At 37.8% G+C, this 19,220-nt stretch overlaps 1 protein-coding gene across 2 annotated transcripts in view; it reads right to left on the bottom strand.

Annotated features, from left to right (window-relative positions):
• The window catches only part of USP47 (ubiquitin specific peptidase 47), a 120,975-nt gene extending 102,145 nt beyond the window's left edge, over positions 1-18,830 (bottom strand). For both annotated transcript variants that reach the window (XM_082844938.1, XM_082844939.1), the window contains exon 1: positions 18,587-18,830. In XM_082844938.1, the coding sequence (XP_082701064.1) occupies positions 18,587-18,625 (39 nt within the window). In that variant the 5' untranslated portion in view covers positions 18,626-18,830. The remainder of the gene's footprint in view (positions 1-18,586) is intronic.
• Between the last annotated feature and the right edge of the window lie 390 nt (positions 18,831-19,220).

The raw sequence follows: 19,220 nt of genomic DNA, 5'->3' as shown, positions 1-19,220 counted from the left end.
AAACAAAATATATTCATTCAGGAAAATAATTCATAATATGTTATAGCTGATGCTTTTGGAAGCATAGTGTGCTCTTAAAACTTCTAAGTAAATTTTTAAAAATTGAATTGATTTTGGAAACTCTGAAAAGTTTCCAAAATGAATTTAAATTTTGAAATTTTTTTTACTGCAAGGGCTTTTACTATTTAAAGGAAGTTTGATAATAATCACTCCCTGCTTTAACCTGCTTTCTTCATATATATTGAGTTTCTTCAAATTCAAATCTTCATATAGGAATTTTCTAAAAGATGACTTTGTACCTATTCTAAAAGCTTAGTTCAAGGCATAAAAAAATTTTAAGTACATTCTACTATTTTAGTTAAATACAGATTCTGTGATAAACTAACTTGCAATATTAACAGGTACTTATTTAATATATCATGGAACGGATTTTCTGAACTTAAACTAATATAGAACATGATAACATCAACTGCCTGTCAACATATAACATTTGTTTTTAAAATTCTGTAAAAATACAGTTTCATACCTGCCTTTGTGCTCTAGTATTAGGTGTCCCTCAGAATCCTGCATTCCACTTCCTTCTAAAATACCCATAAATCAAGCTCCCAGAACCCCCATAATATAATTAGAAAACTAAATATATAAAACTCTGAAAACTCTGTAACATTTTTTCTTGTAACAGATTACATCAAGTACTCATTCGATTGATTAGTAGAAAAGTAACAGTGTAAAGTTTCAGCACTTTAAAAGAGTAGTTTACAATCTATTTAACTATGATCAACATATTTCATTTGATAGTTAAGAAGCAATCAATCAGATGACTCATCACACACACACAGAACTATAATACATATATTTAAAGATGGATGAACCTTTGGACATCAGATCAGGTCCTTATTTTACAGATGAACAACAAATTAAGAAACCTAAGGTCACATATGAACACAGATCTCCTAAGAAATACAAGCTTTCTGATGACTTCATAATGTTGAATATATTTGTGTCATTAAAATTATGATAATAGTATTTTTCCTCTCACTTCTATCCTAACACCATTCCCACTTTTGCCATACTCCTTTTAACAGTTGTTCTACTACTGTTAATGGGTAACCCACTGTTAAGGCATCTATACTTAGAAACTAAACTACTCTCAGGAGGGTATATAATATATCCTTTACTATTCCTGTTATCTTTATTTTTGATTACAGCTAAGTTTTCTTCTGTGAGTAGGCTGTTCTTGACAAGCAGTGACTCAGCTTGTGATACAACTGACTTGTTTACAAGTCTTGAATGTTCTACTACATTACTACTAAATCAAAGTAGATTTTTATATTATGTGTTACCATGCTTTTTATTTAGAAGCATGGATAATAAATTTTATAATACCCTGAACATGAAACTATACAACTGAAAAAAATGTTAAGGTTATTTAAAACAATTTAAAGATTTTATTTCCTACTGGAATGGCCTACAGTGCGAAGAGCAATGTAGTGCAGAGGCAAAGGATCTAGGCTAGAACCCTTAGGTCAAGGTGGCTACTTTTCTTTTAGCCGTGTAATCCTATGCAAGTCACTTATCTCTGACTCTCATGGTTCACAAAGAGTTTTTCTGAAGATCAAAAGAGAACATCTTAAAAATGCTCCATAAATGATAATAATAATAATATAGTATCATACAAAATGTATTATCATAGAACTGTCAGCTACCATCCTTATAATAGACTTTAGAAATATATAATTCTCAGACTTCCCTGGTGGCGCAGTGGTTAAAAACCCGCCTGCCAATGCAGGGGACATGGGTTCGAGACCTGGTCCAGAAAGATCCCACATGCTGCAGAGCAGCTAAGCCCATGAGCCACAACTACTGAGCCTGCGCTCTAGAGCCCAAGAGACACAGCTACTGAAGCCTGCACGCCTCAACGAAGAGTAGCCCCCGCTCACCACAACTAGAGAAAGCCTGTGTGCAGCAACGAATACCCAATGCAGCCAAAAATAAATAAATAATTTTTTTAAAAGTGTTAAAAAAAAAGAAATATATAATTCTCAACTATAATATTTATATTATAATTTATATTATTTAAAATTTCAGAAGATGATCTTTTTTGGGTAACAGAAATTTCATCAGACAGGAAAGATCTGCAAAGATCTTTGTTTTCTGATTGCACAGCCTTCTTACATAATTTAAAAACCTACTACTGAGGGACTTCCCTGGTTTGCACAGTGGTTAGGAATCCTCCTGCCAATGCAAGGGACACAGGTTCGAGCCCTGTTCCAGGAAGATCCCACGTACCATGGAGCAACTAAGCCTGTGTGCCACAACTACTGAGCCTGCGCTCTAGAGCCCGCGAGCCACAACTACTGAGCCTAAGTGCCACAACTACTGAAGCCCGTGCACCTAGAGCCCGTGCTCTTCAACAAGAGAAGCCACTGCAATGAGAAGCCCGTGCACTGCAATGAAGAGCAGCCCCCGCTTGCCGCAACTAGAGAAAGCCTACACGCAGCGACAGAGACGCAGTGCAGCCAAAAATAAATAAATTTATTATTTTTTTTAAAAAAAAACAGGGCTTCCCTGGTGGCACAGTGGTTGGCAGTCCGCCTGCCGATGCAGGGGACACGGGTTTGTGCCCCGGTCCGGGAAGATCCCACATGCCACGGAGCGGCTGGGCCCGTGAGCCATAGCCACTGAGCCTGCGTGTCCAGAGCCTGTGCTCCGCAACAGGAGAGGCCACAACAGTGAGAGGCCCGCGTACCGCAAAAAAAAAAAAAACCCACAAAACCTACTACTGAAAAAAAAGCAAAAAACTACTACCAAACAGTTTATGTAGATTTATAATTTAGAGACAAATCTTATACCTTATCTAGTCCAACTCCCTCATTTCAGAGATGAAGAAAGAAGAAAAAAAGAAAGGCCCAGAAAGGATAAGCAACGCAAAGCCAAACCAATGCATTTTCTGATTCCCAAACCATTATCCTCTCCATCAGAAAGCTAATATATGACCCCCTTTCTCAAGAAGCCTGTCAAAATTACAGCCATACTCTTTAACACAATTACCAGTTTTCTCTATGTAAATCATCAACTCCTTGAGAATAGGTACTCTTTTTACTTCTCTCTCCTATCAGTACTAGCAAAACTTTAAATATGTAATATTCAAATAAAATGATTTTTTAAAAGCAGGCTTAATAAAAAACTTCAAGTAAATGAAAAGATACACTACATCACTAGTCAATAAGAAATGCAAATTCAAACCACAGAGATATCCCTACACACTAACTAGAATGATTAAAAAACTAAACTGAAAAATATTGACATTGCCAAGTACCAACACGGAGGCAGAGCAATTGGAATGTGCATACACTGCTCAATGGAATGCAAAATGGTACAGCCATTTCAGAAAAGAGTTTGGCAGTTTCTTACGAAGTTAAACACACACTTACCATATGAAGACATATGTCTACCAAAAGAAAAAGCTGTACACAGATATTTGTAGCAGCTTATTCAGAATCACCAAAACCTGGAAATAACCCAAATGTCCACCAGTTAATAAATGGATAAACAAATTGTGACACTGGACAATAAAAAGGAAGCCTAGTGATACAACAGATAACATAGATAAACATCGTAGTTTTATGCTAGATGAAAGTCAGACTCAAAATGCTACATACTATTTGAATTCCAGTTATATGAGGAAAAGGCAAAACATGAGGGCAGAAAACAGATCAGTGGTTGCAGAGCCTAGAGGTGAGAGGTGGGGTTGATTATAAGAGGCATGAGAAAACTTTTTTAAGGTGATGGAGATGTTCTATATCTTGACTGTGGTGGTGGTTATACAACTGTATAAGTTTGTCAAAATTCATAAAACTGTATGCCTTAAAGGAACAAATTTTACTGTATATAAATTATACCTCAGTAAACTTGACTTTTTCAAAAAAGTCTCATTCTAGCTCTTCCACTACCTGAGACATTAAGTAAGTTATGGGGTTTTTACAGCCTTCATGTTTTCCTCCCCTATAAATGAAGGAGCTGTAATACCTAACTACTACTTCCCTTCCACTGTTAAATCATATTACTGAATTGTAGAAATATTTTCTGCATCACTGTCTATTTTTCTCAGAATTTTAAAAATCATACTTGTGTTCCTTAAAAAGAAATCGTAACAGTGACATATATAGCACTTATAGCTTACAAGGGTTTTCACATGCATTGAATTAAAAAAATTTTTAGAGAAAAAAAAATCATACTTGTGTTATGTTAATGGTAAATAATGTAATAGTAAATAAATATTTCAAGACGTGAATTTAAGATGTCAAAATTAAAGCAGTAATATTTCTTAGATGTCTTTTTTTTTGATATGGATCATTTTTAAAGTCTTTACTGAATTTGTTACAATATTGCTTCTGTTTTTATGCTTTGGTTTTTTGGCCACGAGGCATGTGTGATCTTAGCTCCCCGACCAAGGATCGAACCAGCAACCCCTGCACTGGAAGGCAAAGTCTTAACCTCTGGGCTGCCAGGGAAATCCCTTAGATGTCTTTTAATAAGAGACTTCATTGTTAGGTATCTAATTTTTCACCAATTCCCTTTCATTACCACAAAGTGCTATAAATAAAGTAATAAATTATACAACTTGGTGTACGTAAAATTAAAGGCAACAAAATTAAAATACCTAAACACATAAAAAGGTAGACATTTTATATCTATAAAATGGAAGAAATGTATATGAATTCATAGATAGTTTATGTATTGATATATTTACTAAAGCAATACGTATCTTTTACCAGGTAAGTCATACAAAAATTCTACTTTCTAATGCAACCCGGAACTGGGGTTGTAATCAAGAGCTCCTCTCAGTAAAATATTAAAGTCAACTGAATTTGGAGCACTGGGGAAATCCTTGGGAAGATTTCATTAATCCCCTGTTAACACTCCTTGTGGTGTTCTCAGTTGCTGCTGCTGCTGCTGCAGCCGCCACCAGTCATAACTCTAGCACCAGTGCCACTTTAGCCTGTTGAGCTGCCGAAAAGAAGGGGGGTATAAACAGGGAGTTCTCTATACTATGGCTCCTATCAAGACAAATGCCTGTAAAAAGCCAGTGGTAAAGCACTCAAGAAAGCAACCAGCTGCTAAAGTCACTCACAAGAATATGTCTTATACTGAAAAGGTGAAGAAACCACATTTTTACAAGCCTCATACTGCAGCTGTCCCTGAAGTACACTGAACTTCTCACTTGCAAGTGTTCAGGACTTCAAACCAGATCTACACTACCAAAGTGCAGCTACTGGCACATTTCTGGAGGCAAATGAGGCCTATCTAGTTAGCCTATTTGAAGATACCTACCTGTGTGTTATCCATATCAAATATGTAACAATTATGCCAAAGGATATCCTGCCAGGATGACTCAAATGTGGAGAATGCACTTAAGATGCATTATGAAAGGGAAACATTTTATTCTTAAAAGAACAAAAAAAAGTACCTAATTATATGACTGCAAATGCAAAAAAAAAAAAAAACAGGTGAGAGAATCAGTATTATAGCAAATTCTGCCTTGCCCCATTTTCGTTTGTGTGTAAATGTTTAATATTAATGCAGCGATATAAAACATTCATGCAAGTAAACAATGTTTCAGCAAACAAGTTTCACTGAATTTGTTTGTAACAATTACAAACAAATTGGTTAACTTTTTCTGCCAAAAAAACATTTCCTGCCCACTAATTTCTGCACAATAAAAACCTAAATTCCTTTTAGGCATACAAAGCCTTCAGAATTTTAAAACACAATCTGTCAGAACTATCTTCTCTCACTCAACCCCAGGCACCCCATGCATTTACCCCAAACTTTCTGCCACTTTTAAAATGCATTACAGACTTGTGTGTTTTAAATGCCATTTCTCCTAACTAAAAGCTCTTACTTCCTTCTTTACTTGGCAGTCAAGTCATCCTTTGTGACCTAATTTAAGTGTTACATTCTCACAGGATCCCCTAGATAAAGCTGGTAGCTCCCTCCTCTATGGGCCCACTTTATTTCCAAATTATGCATTTGCCTCATTACAAATTTTTGTCTCCCAGACTAGACTAGCAACTAGAACTAGGTCACATTCCTTATTCATCTTTGATTCTCTGGTTCTTGGCAGCTACTAACTCAATGCTTAACTGAATGAATTCAACAGCATCCAGAACTATGGAAATCTACATTAAGAATAATTAAAGCGTATTTATGATGAAATAAAAATAGGTAATATCATTTGAAACAAGAAAGGTATTTATAGTCAAATTACAATGCTTTGGTTATACTAGAAAATTTCACTTAGGTGATAAATGAGGTTCATGGTTTTCCTTAAAGCTAAACCAAAAGTACTGGACTCACTGTATACAGAAAGGTTTAAATTCCAGATCTTTTTTCTTAATTATGTCACTTAGCCCTAAGTTTTTCTCTACTGGAAAGCCACTATATTTCTGCTAATATTTGAATGACTCTGCAAGTCTTATAGCAGTCAATTACACAGCACCAAATGTAAAGCACAATCAGTAATACAACTGACAAAAATAGACAGGTTAATTGGTTCTTCTATCCACGTCAACTGGTTATACTCTAGAGTTTTTGAAAATCAGAATTATCAAACACATAAAGTTCTCCCAGAAACAAACTATTCTTAACATGAATCCTGCTTTAAAATAACATTTCACACTGAAACTTATAAACAAATAACTTGTTAATCTAGTAAGTTATTTCAACAAATATCTATATATACTAAACCAATTTTTCTTAGGATCTCATTAGACTAAAAAGTTTCATTTGTACTTTGTCACATGTTTCAACTATCAAAAAGTAGTAAAAACAGGTCTTACTTGATAATATAAAAGAACCTGTCAAATCTAACAATCATTTAGGATTTATGCTGACAGGTCATATCAGATCCACGACTTCAAACAACCAAGCATATTTAATAACTAAAATATGACTTCATTTTTATTTAATCAATAAATATTGGACAACAACAATGTACAGTACATTATGCTGGCCCCTAGGGAGAATACAGGATGAAGGTAATAACAGTAATGAAGGTAGTAACACTTATTATGACAGATAACATTTATAAGAGTGCTTATTAAGTGGAAGACACTTTGTATGTATTAACTCATTAACCGTTCCCAACAACCCTAGGAGGTACTTACTAGTATCCTCATTTAACTTAGGTAATGGTAGGTTAAATAACTTGCCCAAGGTCACAAAACTGGAACTTGAACCCAGGCACTCTGACTGTTGTGTCCTGACTTTGAAGAGCTCCTAATAAAGGTATTAACACAAATAATAAAGGTATTAACTTATAATTTTTCAAATGTCAAAAGTTACAGTGTTATGGGATTTCAGGGTTAGAAAAATGCTATCAGGTTGAAAGAGGAGAATCAGGAAAAGTTTCTTATAGTAGTAAGAAGGGCTAGGTTTTGCTGGTTGGGTAGGATTTTAAAAGCTTGCTTTTTAAAAACATAAAAAATTCAATACAGCTGCATGGCATGGCCAAAACAAACAAATAAATAAATAAACATATTGGGAATTCCGTGGCAGTCCAGTGGTTAGGACTTAGTGTTCCCACTGCCAGGGTCTGCTTTCTATCCCTGGTGGGGGAACTAAGATCCTGCAATCGGTGCAGCATGGCCAAAAACAAACAAACAAAACAAACAACAACAAAAAACAAATTCAAGACATATATCTCAGTAAGTTTCATAAAAACAGTAATCTGTCAACACTCTCCACAGTGGATTGCAGCAACAGTTTTATGTCAATGAAAATGTTCCTGTCCATGGCTACTTTAGGTATGCTTGTTTCAGTTTAGTTCCATTAAACAAAAGAACAGGGCAATTACTGTTGCTCCCACACCCTGAGACAAAGTAAACAGAAGTATTCAGTAGAGCAGAGAGGAGACATCTGTTCACTTACACTACACCTATATCCACCCCTTCTTCCATTATACTGACAGAAAAGCAGGCTCAGGAAAAATACATTCTTTAAGAATCTTGATGTGAAAAAGCACATCATTTACAGTGGAGAATGTTTGTACAAAATTAGATTCTAAGCAGCAATACCTAGACAGAACACTCCGTGTAATAAGCCTCATAAAAGAATATGCCTCTGAATATCATGACACTTATCATGTTGCCTGAACTGAATAAGGTCCTTAATACCAATGAATCAAGTTTTTAAAGTCGATGTCTTCTGGAACCTAAATTTACAATAGGTATTTTAATGTATATTTAATACTATGTTTTTCACAACCCCCTTTCTTTTTCTTTTTTTTGGGCAATAACTTTTTATTTTATTTTTTAACTTTTTATTTTATATTGGAGTACAGTTGATTAACAATGTTGTGATAGTTTCAGGTGTACAGCAAAGTGATTCAGTTATACATATACATGTATCTATTCTTTTTCAAATTCTTTTCCCATTTAGGTTGTTACATGATATTGGGCAGAGTTCCCTGTGCTACACAACCCCCTATTTTCAATACAATTTTTTCTTTCAACTTGGGCTATGATGGTGATGGTATGTTAGTACTCGAGAAATGCACTAAGCCTCTCCCCTCCATTTTGGCAAAAAATTTACAATATTTGGTACTAAGACACAAAACATTTATGTGACTAATCCAAAAAATGGAAAATAAGAGGCAAGAATCCCAAAAATGTACTTAATAAAGTACTTAAATAGTTTTCATGTAAAATCAAAGTTCACCCATTTAAAACTCCCTAAAAAGCAGGTATTAAAAAACATTTCATATTATTCACTCAGGGCAAGTGACACACGAAAGCATACAGCACATCAGGGAACAGCAACTAATGTGGTTGAATGTAGCTAAAACAAAATTGGCTTGGGGCAGGAGATAACAAAAACATTAAGAATTTCTGGTCAAAGAGGACAAATTGAATACAAGCATTTAGCTCAAAAGCTTCCCAAAACCTCTCTGAAACAAGAATAAAGAAATTTTTTAAAGAGCATAAATCCATAGGAAACCAGAAACACAATTTTAGAAGCTAGAAAGCAGAACAAGTGGTAGTGACAATTACACCTGAGAAGACTGAAACCTACATTAGCCTAGAAAAACAAAGACACCTGGCTTACAGGACATACCACAGTTACAATTACACCAAAAGACCCCTAAACTCTCTGGAGAAGTGGTTGATTGCAGGGTTGGGGCAGGGCAAGTATAAGATGGGTTGAAGCTTTATGTGGTGCCACAAAGTACAGAAGTGCTCAAAAGGCAAGGATGAGCACAGATGCCAACCAGAAAGAGCTCCCCCTGGCCAAGACTGGAACAATTTGAGCAACAAAATAAATAACAATAGTTTGGGGTTATAATCGAAAGAATAAAATAAATATCTTAAGTCTATACTGACATAAATAAATAATTAAGTAAATAAATGTGGGAGAAGGGACAACTCTTCCTCACAAAAGAATTCCAATTAATAAATGCAGAAATAATGAGGGAAACAGAAAATCACTATTAGAATGCAACAGTAACAAGATCTATAAATGCATGCTAAAACTAGTGGGCAGGAGTTTAAGCTGAAACAGGATATCTGCATGGTCTCAAAGTAGTTAGTAATTATTAAAGAGGAAAATAGTAACTTTACAGTGGAGAAACCTAGCAGAATCACCTGAACCAAGTGATCAAAGGTTAACATCACAGTAGGACACATCAGCATCATGTCCCTCCCCCGCCCCCCGCCAAATGATGCACAGAGAAGGACATATCACTTCTGTGACAGCCTTCTCTTTAATAACCTCAATCTAATCATGAGAAAATATCAGACAAACCCAAATTGAGGGCGATTCTGCAAAAACGACTAGTGCTGCTCAAAATGTCAAGGTCATGAAAGAGAAGGAAAGTCTGAGAAATTGTCACAGATAAGAGGAAACTAAGGAGACATGACAACAAAATTCAATGTGGGACTCTGAATTTGGATCTTGGAATAAAAAGAAACATTAGTGGAAAACTGGTCAAATCTGAATAAATTCTGTAGTATAGTTAATAGTATTGTACTAAAGTTAATTTCTTACTTTTGATAAGTGTTCTGTGGTTATAAAATATGTTACCATGAGGAGAAGCTTGGTGACAGGTATATGGGAACTCTGTGTATTCTTTTTTCAAGCTTTCTATAAAAATTTTAAAAGAAAAAAGGGAAAAAAAACAGAAAAGGCTCAGGAACTAGCAGTTTCCGATACTCTGGGAGCAAGAGTGAAGTCCAAGCTAGAATAAGAGATTAAAGTCTGCTTAAGAAGCAGTCAGAACTCCCAGATCCTCTCTCTTTTACTCTTTGACCCTTCCGGGCAAAAGACTAAGCAATCTCAGAAGAGCATAAAACAAGGTATCTCTGGACTAGAGGATGCCAGGTGCAATCAAATTTGAGGGCTGCCACATTGAAAACTGGAGAATTAAATGAAACGGTATTCATGTACTTTATGATGAAACCCACAACCCCGTTTCCTACTGAGCTCCCAAGCTTGTTCTCTCCAAGCAAAAGATCAGAAATCTTTTCTGGGAAATCAATTCAGCACAAGGGAAAAACGTGTCACTGGGAGTCTACAAGGAAATTAACCACACATATCTAAAGTACAGGGAAAACCATAATTACCCACTGGCAGAGCTTCCATTCAGCTTTTTAAGGCCCCTCTTCTAAATAAGCATTGAGTTCCAAGGAATACCAGACATCTAAAAAAAGCATCTAATATGAAAGACAAAGCCCAAAGCAAACAAACAGAAAAAGGAAATTTGGAGAAAAGAGAGAATATGCAGAGAAGTATCAATAATTTCCTAAGAGAGATAAGACACTGCATCCATAAAACAAATAGGATATCAAAAACAGGATATATCAGGATATATTAAAACTTTTTCAGAAAAAAAAGAGTACTTGGAAATTATAAACATGATAGCAGAAATAAAACCTTAGTAGAAGAATCAGAAGATAAAATTCAGAAAAATCTCCCAGAAAACAGAGGAAAAAGGAAAAGAAATGGAAAATAGAGGTAAACAGAAGAAAATTAGAGAAACCAAGACAGTAGACCCATTACCTAAATAATAGGAATTCAAGAGAGAGAACAGAGAAAACGAAGGGGAAGAAACAAAAGAAATGACTTAAGAAAATTTCCCAGAACTGATGAGACAAATATCAGATTGAATAAGACTACCCTGAACCCAGGAGAAGTGGAGAAAAACAGACCTGTACACATAATACAGGAATTTCAGAACTCTAGGGGAAAAGGTTCTCCAGGCTTCCAGAGAGGAAAAGTAAGATTCAAAATCATCTAGGCAGGGACTTCCCTGGTAGTGCAGTGGTTAAGAATCTGCCTGCCAATGCAGGGGACACAGGTTCGATCCCTGGTCCGGGAAGATCCCACATGCTGTGGAGCAACTAAGCCTGTGCGTCACAACTACTGAGCCCGCGTGCTGCAACTACTGAAGCCCGCGCACCTAGAGCCCGTGTTCTGCAACGAGAGAAGCCGTGGCAGAGAGAAGCCATGGCAATGAGAAGCCTGCACACCGAAACAAAGAGCAGGCCCTGCTCGCAGCAACCAAAGAAAGCCCGCACACAGCAACGAAGACCCAGCGCAGCCAAAAATTAATTAATTAATTAAAAAAAAATCTTCTAGGCATCTGATGTCTCAACAGCAATACTGAAAACAATATGGCAATGGAGCAATGTATTCAAAGTTCTGAGAGAAAATTATTTCTGACTGAGAATTCTCTGCCCAGCCAAACTATCTATAAAGCAAGAGGGTAGAAACATTTCAGACATGTGACGTCTTGAAAAAATTACAGCCCATCCAGAAAGCTATTGAAAGTGGTCCTCCAAAATGAGAACACAAAGAAAGATGAAGACATCAGATACAGAACCAGGAGCTCTAACACAAGAGAGACCTGACGGAAACTTCTAAAATGATTGTAAAGGCAAATCTAAGACAGCAGCTGCAATTCAAGAAAATTCATCAAAAAATTGGTAGTTGTAAACATAAGGAGAAGACTCATACACTTGAGAGTTTGGACTAAATCAGAGTTTTTATTGACATTTTGGACCACATAATTCTTTGTCGTGGGAGGCGGTCCAGTGCAGTGCAGGATGATGCTTGGCAGCATAGCTGGCTTCTGCTCGCTAGATATCAGTAGCACACTCCTGCCCTCCCTCACCTACCCAACATAGCCAATATCCTCTCGGTTGCCCCCAATTGAGAACCACTTGGTTAAATTAATGATAAATACATAGAAAACAAAGCAAATTCTTGGAAAATATTAACTCATGGAAAACAAAATACTGTACAGGAAGGAAAAATCATCACAATAAACTACAAGGCTCAACTATGAATACAGTGACATTGATATAAACTTTGAAACTTGATGAATCCAAACAACTTGCAATATGACAATATTGGAAGGATTGGGCAGAATTGAGAAGTGTGTCTGTGTTTGGGGATAGTGGTAAACCGAATCTTCCATTGCGGGAAGTCCGCAGACAATCCATTCAACTGAAAACATCACGAGGGAAAACTACAGGCATACTATTTTGAAATATGGAGATAAATATCAAAAGAATGAGTAGCAAGTGGTTGCCTCCGGAAAGCCCAAAATGAAGGGGAGGGAGAATCTGCAGAGCAGAGTTATTCAACTCTTTTCAATATGTGCACGTATAACTTTTGACAAAAATTAATTTTAAAAAACAAATCAATTGAGGCTACATTATGAAGGACTTTCCTACTGATTAAGGCCACAATGACTTAGAAACAAACAGCTATACAACTTTGAATAAGTTACTTACTCTTTTTTTTTTGGCTGCGTTGGGTCTTCATTGCTGTGCGTGGGCTTTCTCTAGTTGCGGCGAGCAGGGGCTACTCTTTGTTGGGGTGCACAGGCTTCTCATTGCGGTGGCTTCTCTTGTTGTGGAGCACGGGCTCCAGGCGCGTGGGCTTCAGTAGTTGTGGCACGTGGGCTCAGTAGTTGTGGCATGCGGGCTCTAGAGCACAGGCTCAGTAGTTGTGGTGCATGGGCTTAGTTGCTCCACGGCATGTGGAATCTTCCTGGACCAGGGCTCGAACCCGTGTCCCCTGCATTGGCAGGCGGATTCTTAACCACGGCGCCACCAGGGAAGCCCAAGTTACTTACTCTTTAAGCCTTACTTTCTTTCTATCTATCTATAAAATACATAATGAAAGATAAGAGATGCTTAAAGGGCTTTATAGATATTAAGTAAGTGTGTAAATTGTTTAGCACAGTGTCTGGTGCATAGTGTTTATTAATATTACCTAGTATTCAATTTGCAATCAGAGGGTAATAATTATAAACTTTAAAACAGGTAAGTCATAATGTCATGTGTTTTAGAAAGTAATGGCTGTTGTGGTGAGGACGGTTACGAAAGAAAAGAGCCTAGAAGAACACAGACCATTTAAAAGGGCTACATTTGAATGAGAAAGTAGAGGCAGAGCCACGAAGAGAACGGTAAGGATACAAGAGATATTTTTCAAGTGACGATTTAACTATATATGGAAAAAAGGAAAAAGGAGGAGTCAAAAAAATGTTCCAACTTAAGCAAATAAACAGATGATGATGACACTAACTGAACAAGAGAATACAAAGAAAGAACTATGCTGGGAGGAGGACATGAGAAGAGAGGAAAGAGAAATGAGGTTGATATTACACATATTTAATCTGTAGGTCCAAGTACAACCAAGTAGAGATATCCAGTATGCAGGTGGAAATCCGAAACTAGAAGAGAGGTCAGGGCTGTAGATATAAATGTGCAAATTACAATCAAAGTTTGAAGCCATACAAATTAAAAGAATACTCATTTGACATGTTCCATAATATTTATTAATTGAATTTATTTTTTTAAAAAAACAGACAATAGAGATGAAAAACAAGTTGTTTTAATGTTTTGAGGGCTCTCAATATTAACGGCCCTCATATAGTTATGAGGTCATTGTGAAGTTCAAATGAGTTAATACACACAAAGCACATACAACAGTATGTGACATATAATAAATGCTCAATAAATTTTGGTTATTATTATCATCATTAGTTCCAGATAGAAGTAGTGTTTATTATATGGAAAAGAGAGGCAGAAAAAAATCTACTGAGATATGGAACTACATATTCTTTTTCTTTCATTTTTCTATCCTTTCTACATTTATATACTCCTTGGACACCACTTTAAGTATTGCAGTGAAAGTATTATTTTAAAACTATTAGTAATATGTACCTTTTATCCTTAATTATACTATAAAATACTTGAGAAAAAAATAATTTTATCTAAATATTCCCTATATGGCAGCATACAGTAACATACAGTGAGTACACAACAAATATTAATGTCACAAATCCTTATAAGGAAACAGAATAATAAAAACAATGATGCAATAAATGAAAGTGGAATGACATTAAAAGAGATCTCAAAGTCAACATCAATATAAAACAATTCAAAGACATATAGTAGAGTGAAAAAGTGAGGTGAAATGCTTTGTTATTTACCACAAAGAACAGACCACACTCACTTTGCTCTCCTCTGGGTACAACAATTAGGAGAAATATTAAAAACACTGGATTATGTCTAAAAGAAAGCAACTGAGAAACAAAGAACTGAGGATGCTCAGTCCTCCTCCCCTCCCCCCTCTTCAACAATGAGAAAAAGCTGTCCTATGCAAAATTATTTAAGATTTCTCTGTTGTTCAGGAGCAACTATCAAAAGATGGCAGCTACAGAGATCTAGACTTCTCTCAACTCAAAAACTTAAAACAGATCTCTTCTAAGACAAAGATGTTATCAGAGATGTCATGAAGGTATTCAAGCAAAGGCTGGAAAACAGTTTGCCAAGGATGTTGTGGAAAATATCCAAGCAGGGGAAATTGGTTAGAACTCTTAAGTTTCCTTGCAACCCTGTAACCGTATCAATGAATATTACTGAAGATCAGTGTCCTTCAGAAAGGACACTGTCTTAGACCTATAATACATACCAAAAAAAAAAAGAGAGAGAGAGAGAAAGAGACAGACACACACAAAGATCTCTGCTGTCAAGAAATCCATAATGAATAATAATAAAATACAGTCTGAGACCATAATAGATGTCACAAAGCACTATTTATTAATTGCCAAATGAATTCTATTCATATATAAAAGTCTTCTAAGAAGGAGAAATCCTTAAGGTTAAACGGTCAGAAAAGGCTTTTTAGAATAAATGAGATATGAGGTACTGAGGGAAAGATGTGTATGAATGTTCTGTATCAGTGGGCAGAAGTAGGAAAGAAGAGTTAGCACAAATAGAAGTGAAAAGCAAGTCAGAGAAAAACCTGTTTGGCTGCATTAAAAACTTGTTTTGAGGAAGAAGAGATAAGCTGAAAGGGCAGACTGTGGCCAGAATCAAAGTGTACTAGGCATTGAACACCAAGCTAAATAGTTTCAAACTTATCCTGCATACAGCATCTGTATCAACTACACAATTCTGCTACAGCCATAGATAATAGTAAATAAATGGGCATCAATGTGTTTCAATAAAACTTTATTTATGAATGCTGAAATCTAAATATCATATACTTCCATGTGTCACAGATTATTTTTATTATTTTGATTTTTTTTCAACAATTTGAAAATGTAAAAATCATTCTTAACTCATGGGCCAAACAAAACAGGCTGTGGGCTGAATTTGGCCCAGGGACTAGTTTGCCAAGCCCTGCATAACACTAAGCTGCCTTCTTCAGCAGTCCTCTAAGGTACACTTGTCCTTGAGCTTCAGGGACCAGAATAACATATTATTCGTTCAACAACACACACACACATATGCACACACATGGATGCACACATTTAACCAATATCTAAATCTAGTAAGTGTCAGAGGTTCTCTAAAAAAGAAAAGCCCGCCAAATTGTTGGTAATAAGCCAGTAGAACAGAAGTAAGACATTTTAAAATTCTGTAATTTATTTTCACATAGTAAATGGACTTACAGAGTTACATACTACTTTTACGGAGCTTCTAGGTTCCATGAAGGGATGTGTAAAACAGAGTATAATCAAGGGGATGTGAGTTCTAGTCCTAGCTCTGTCATTTATTTACTCATTATGTGACCCTGAACAAGTCACTTTCAATCTTCTGGCCCTCATTTCCTCATCTATAGAAGTGAAGGGGTATAAGTTACTAAATGATCACTATGTGTTCTCTCAGCTTTAGCACTATATAATTCTACTCCTACTGAAAAAGACCAGACAAGGGATGACAAAGATGAGACGAAAGTGACAATTAAGGACACAGAAAAAAAGAGAAAGACATTGACTAAATGAGTGGTCAGATAGTACAAACAGGCAGGTGCAAAAGGCCCCAAAGTACAGTATTACTAAAACCAAGGAATTTTTTTTAAGTATCAAATGCAAAAGAAAATTCAAGGAAGAGAAGCAGGCAAGAATTCAAGAAGAGAAGTATGGCCATCAAAAAAGAATGAATTACTTAGCTAGCTAAAAAAGTGACAGACTTTTGAGATTTGAGAGTACTGTGCAAGTTTCCAGGAATCAAAAAAGGAGTCAGGGAAAAAGAAAAGACTGAAGATGAGTCTAGGGAACAGAAAATAAAGGCATGTGGTCCAGAAAGAGTAGGGGGAAAAAAAAAAAATGTTGTAAGTGGGGATGAGTTTGAAGCCTCAGGTAAGGGAGTTAGTCTTAAAGGAGAGGCGTTTAATCTTTAAAATCCAAAAGGTAAAGGCAGCATTTCAGGTATGTTCCTGTGAAAGTGTTTATTTATACCTTGTTTTCTATAAATCAAATTATTAGGGAAATAAACCTAATATTGGGCTTTCTTAAAGCAAAGTTCCACCTATATTATATTTTCTAATGGTCAAAAATTAAGAAAGGGGACTTCCCTAGTGGCGCAGTGGTTAAGAATCCGCCTGCCAATGCAGGGGACATGGGTTCGAGCCCTGGTCCTGGAAGATCCCACATATCGCAGAGCAACTAAGCCCGTGAGCCACACTACTGAGCCTGCGCTCTAGAGCCCGCGAGCCACAACTACTGAGCCCACGCGCCTAGAGCCCATGCGCACCTAGGCAACAAGAGAAGCCACCACAATGAGAAGCTCGCACACCACAAGGAAGAGTAACCCGTTCACCACAACTAGAGAAAGCCTGACCCAATGCAGCCATAAATAAATAAATTAATTAATTAAAAAAATAAAATAAAGAAAGGACTAACTTTGCTTTTCATAGGAATGAAAACCAGCACTATGTAGCTCTAAAAGAAAATTCATTTTTATATCTCTCATAGCACCTATCACTTCCATCCCTGCATGAGAGTTACCTTTGTAGAAAAGTACCTAGTCCTTACTTGGAGTTCAATGAATACTAGTGTTACCTTCCTTAGTAGCCTTAAAAGCTCCCACGGCAAGAATTCTGATTAACTCATCTGTTTACCTGCTTTGCAGAGTTGGTGGTGCTTGATGAATAAATACTGACACATGATAACTTAGTTTAAAAAAAAACTGTCCTTGCAAAACAATCATCTGATAATGTTGGGAAAATATTCATATCATACATACCCAACTCCAATAACACTTTTGCAGTGTCGGAGCTTGGTCAAGTAGCAACAAATTGCTATAAAGCAGCCAAAAAAGGCAAAAAAAAAAAGAAGAATTTTTAAGAACATCACTCAGAAATATCAAGATCCAACATAGCTAATTTCAACGGACACTTGCCTCTATTTAAGGTATATGAGAACTAAAAATCCAAAGCATTCGCCTGATGATCAACCAGTTAAAAATACACGTTTGGATACCCTGAAGATATTTATAAAGCCAACAGAGATACTATTAATATGTTGAAATTCCCTGGCCAGTGCTGGATTCTACCATTAATCCTCTCCTACTATTCAAGAGAAGCCAAGAAGTCAAGCCTTCTCATATCACTTGCTTTTAAGAATTTAAGAAGTCACCCAAACTGGCGTACACAGCCCAACTACAAAAGGTAATTCAGCTCTCCATATGGTAATGCTTCGCTATCTCTTACCTTTACGTGGAAGTCGCATTTACTACTTTTCATCGATCATTGGGAGGCCCCATTTAGGCAGGCCCATAGTACTACCAAGTAAGAAACAGTTGTTCAAAAAAGTCGTAGCAGTTAACTGCCCTCCCACGAAGCTCAAGCTGGGTGTAGATTTCACAAGCCCTGAAAGCTATACACTGCCACTGTCAAAACCAGAAGCAGCACCGTCACCCTGCCGTGCCCGTCAGCCAGTGTTGCAGAATGTTTTCTTTGAAATCACCTCTCTACCTTGGCTCAACGTGTTAAATAACTACTTGAGAAGCCACCTTCTCCCCCAAAGCAGGACCCGATTCCTTCCAGTGCGCTCCTTTATTTGTCCAGCCCCAGAAACCCAAGGGGAGAGGTCTCCGCTCCCCGGCCCCCTAGACCCAGTCGGGTCTCCCAATTGCTCGCCGCACCCACCACGCACCCCCAACACCTCCTTCCCCCACAGGCGGGCCGGCCCACGAGCTGGGCCCGCAGCCGGCCCCTCGCCTCGGCCTGCGCTGCCTAGAGCGGCCGCAGGCCTCGGGCCTAGCCTCCTCCGCTGGCCCCTCACCTCCTTCGGGACCAGTTGGTTCTCCTCGCCGGGCACCATCGCTCAGACTCCGGCCGCTCCTCTCCGCCCTGCCGGGGGAGGGGGAGGGTAGCGGCGGCTCTAGCTCAGGAGAAAACGGCAGCGGCCGTCATCCTCACCACCGCCTGCGCTCGGGCTACCGAGGAGGCCTCAGCCTGGGCCTCAGACACCAGCGCGCAGACACCGACCCAAGGCTCCGCTGTCGTCGCCGCCGCAGCCGCCTTCGTCGTCGGCCCCTCCCCCAGCCCGCCGCAATCAATGGAAAAATGGCGGCTGCCGTTCTCGCGAGAATTCGGGCCGTCGGGCTCCAAGCCAGGTGCCTGGCGCCCAAGGTGCCGAGACAGCTGTCGCTCGCATCTAATTACCTCAGCTCTTAGCCTCGGGATGTATAAAGTTAGTTGAGCGGCCAAGAAAATGCTTTCCGGAGGGGGTTTCTGGACTGTCCATCTCGGGATTTCCTCTGCCGTCAAGGAAAGGACCAGGCCTTAGGGTCCTCCATGCCTTCCTGGGTTCTTCGGACTCCCTGCCCACCAGGAAGAGACTCGAGCCTAAAGCCGCTCCTCTGGCCCTACTACCAACACTGCTCTCCCTCCCCGTTAGAAAAGCACCTGAACTC

Source organism: Leucopleurus acutus (assembly GCF_964270905.1).
Source record: "Leucopleurus acutus genome assembly, chromosome: 8".
In the NCBI taxonomy this organism is placed as follows: domain Eukaryota; kingdom Metazoa; phylum Chordata; class Mammalia; order Artiodactyla; family Delphinidae; genus Leucopleurus; species Leucopleurus acutus.
Note: the sequence above shows the minus strand (reverse complement) of the source record. Positions and strands in the feature narration are given on the sequence as shown.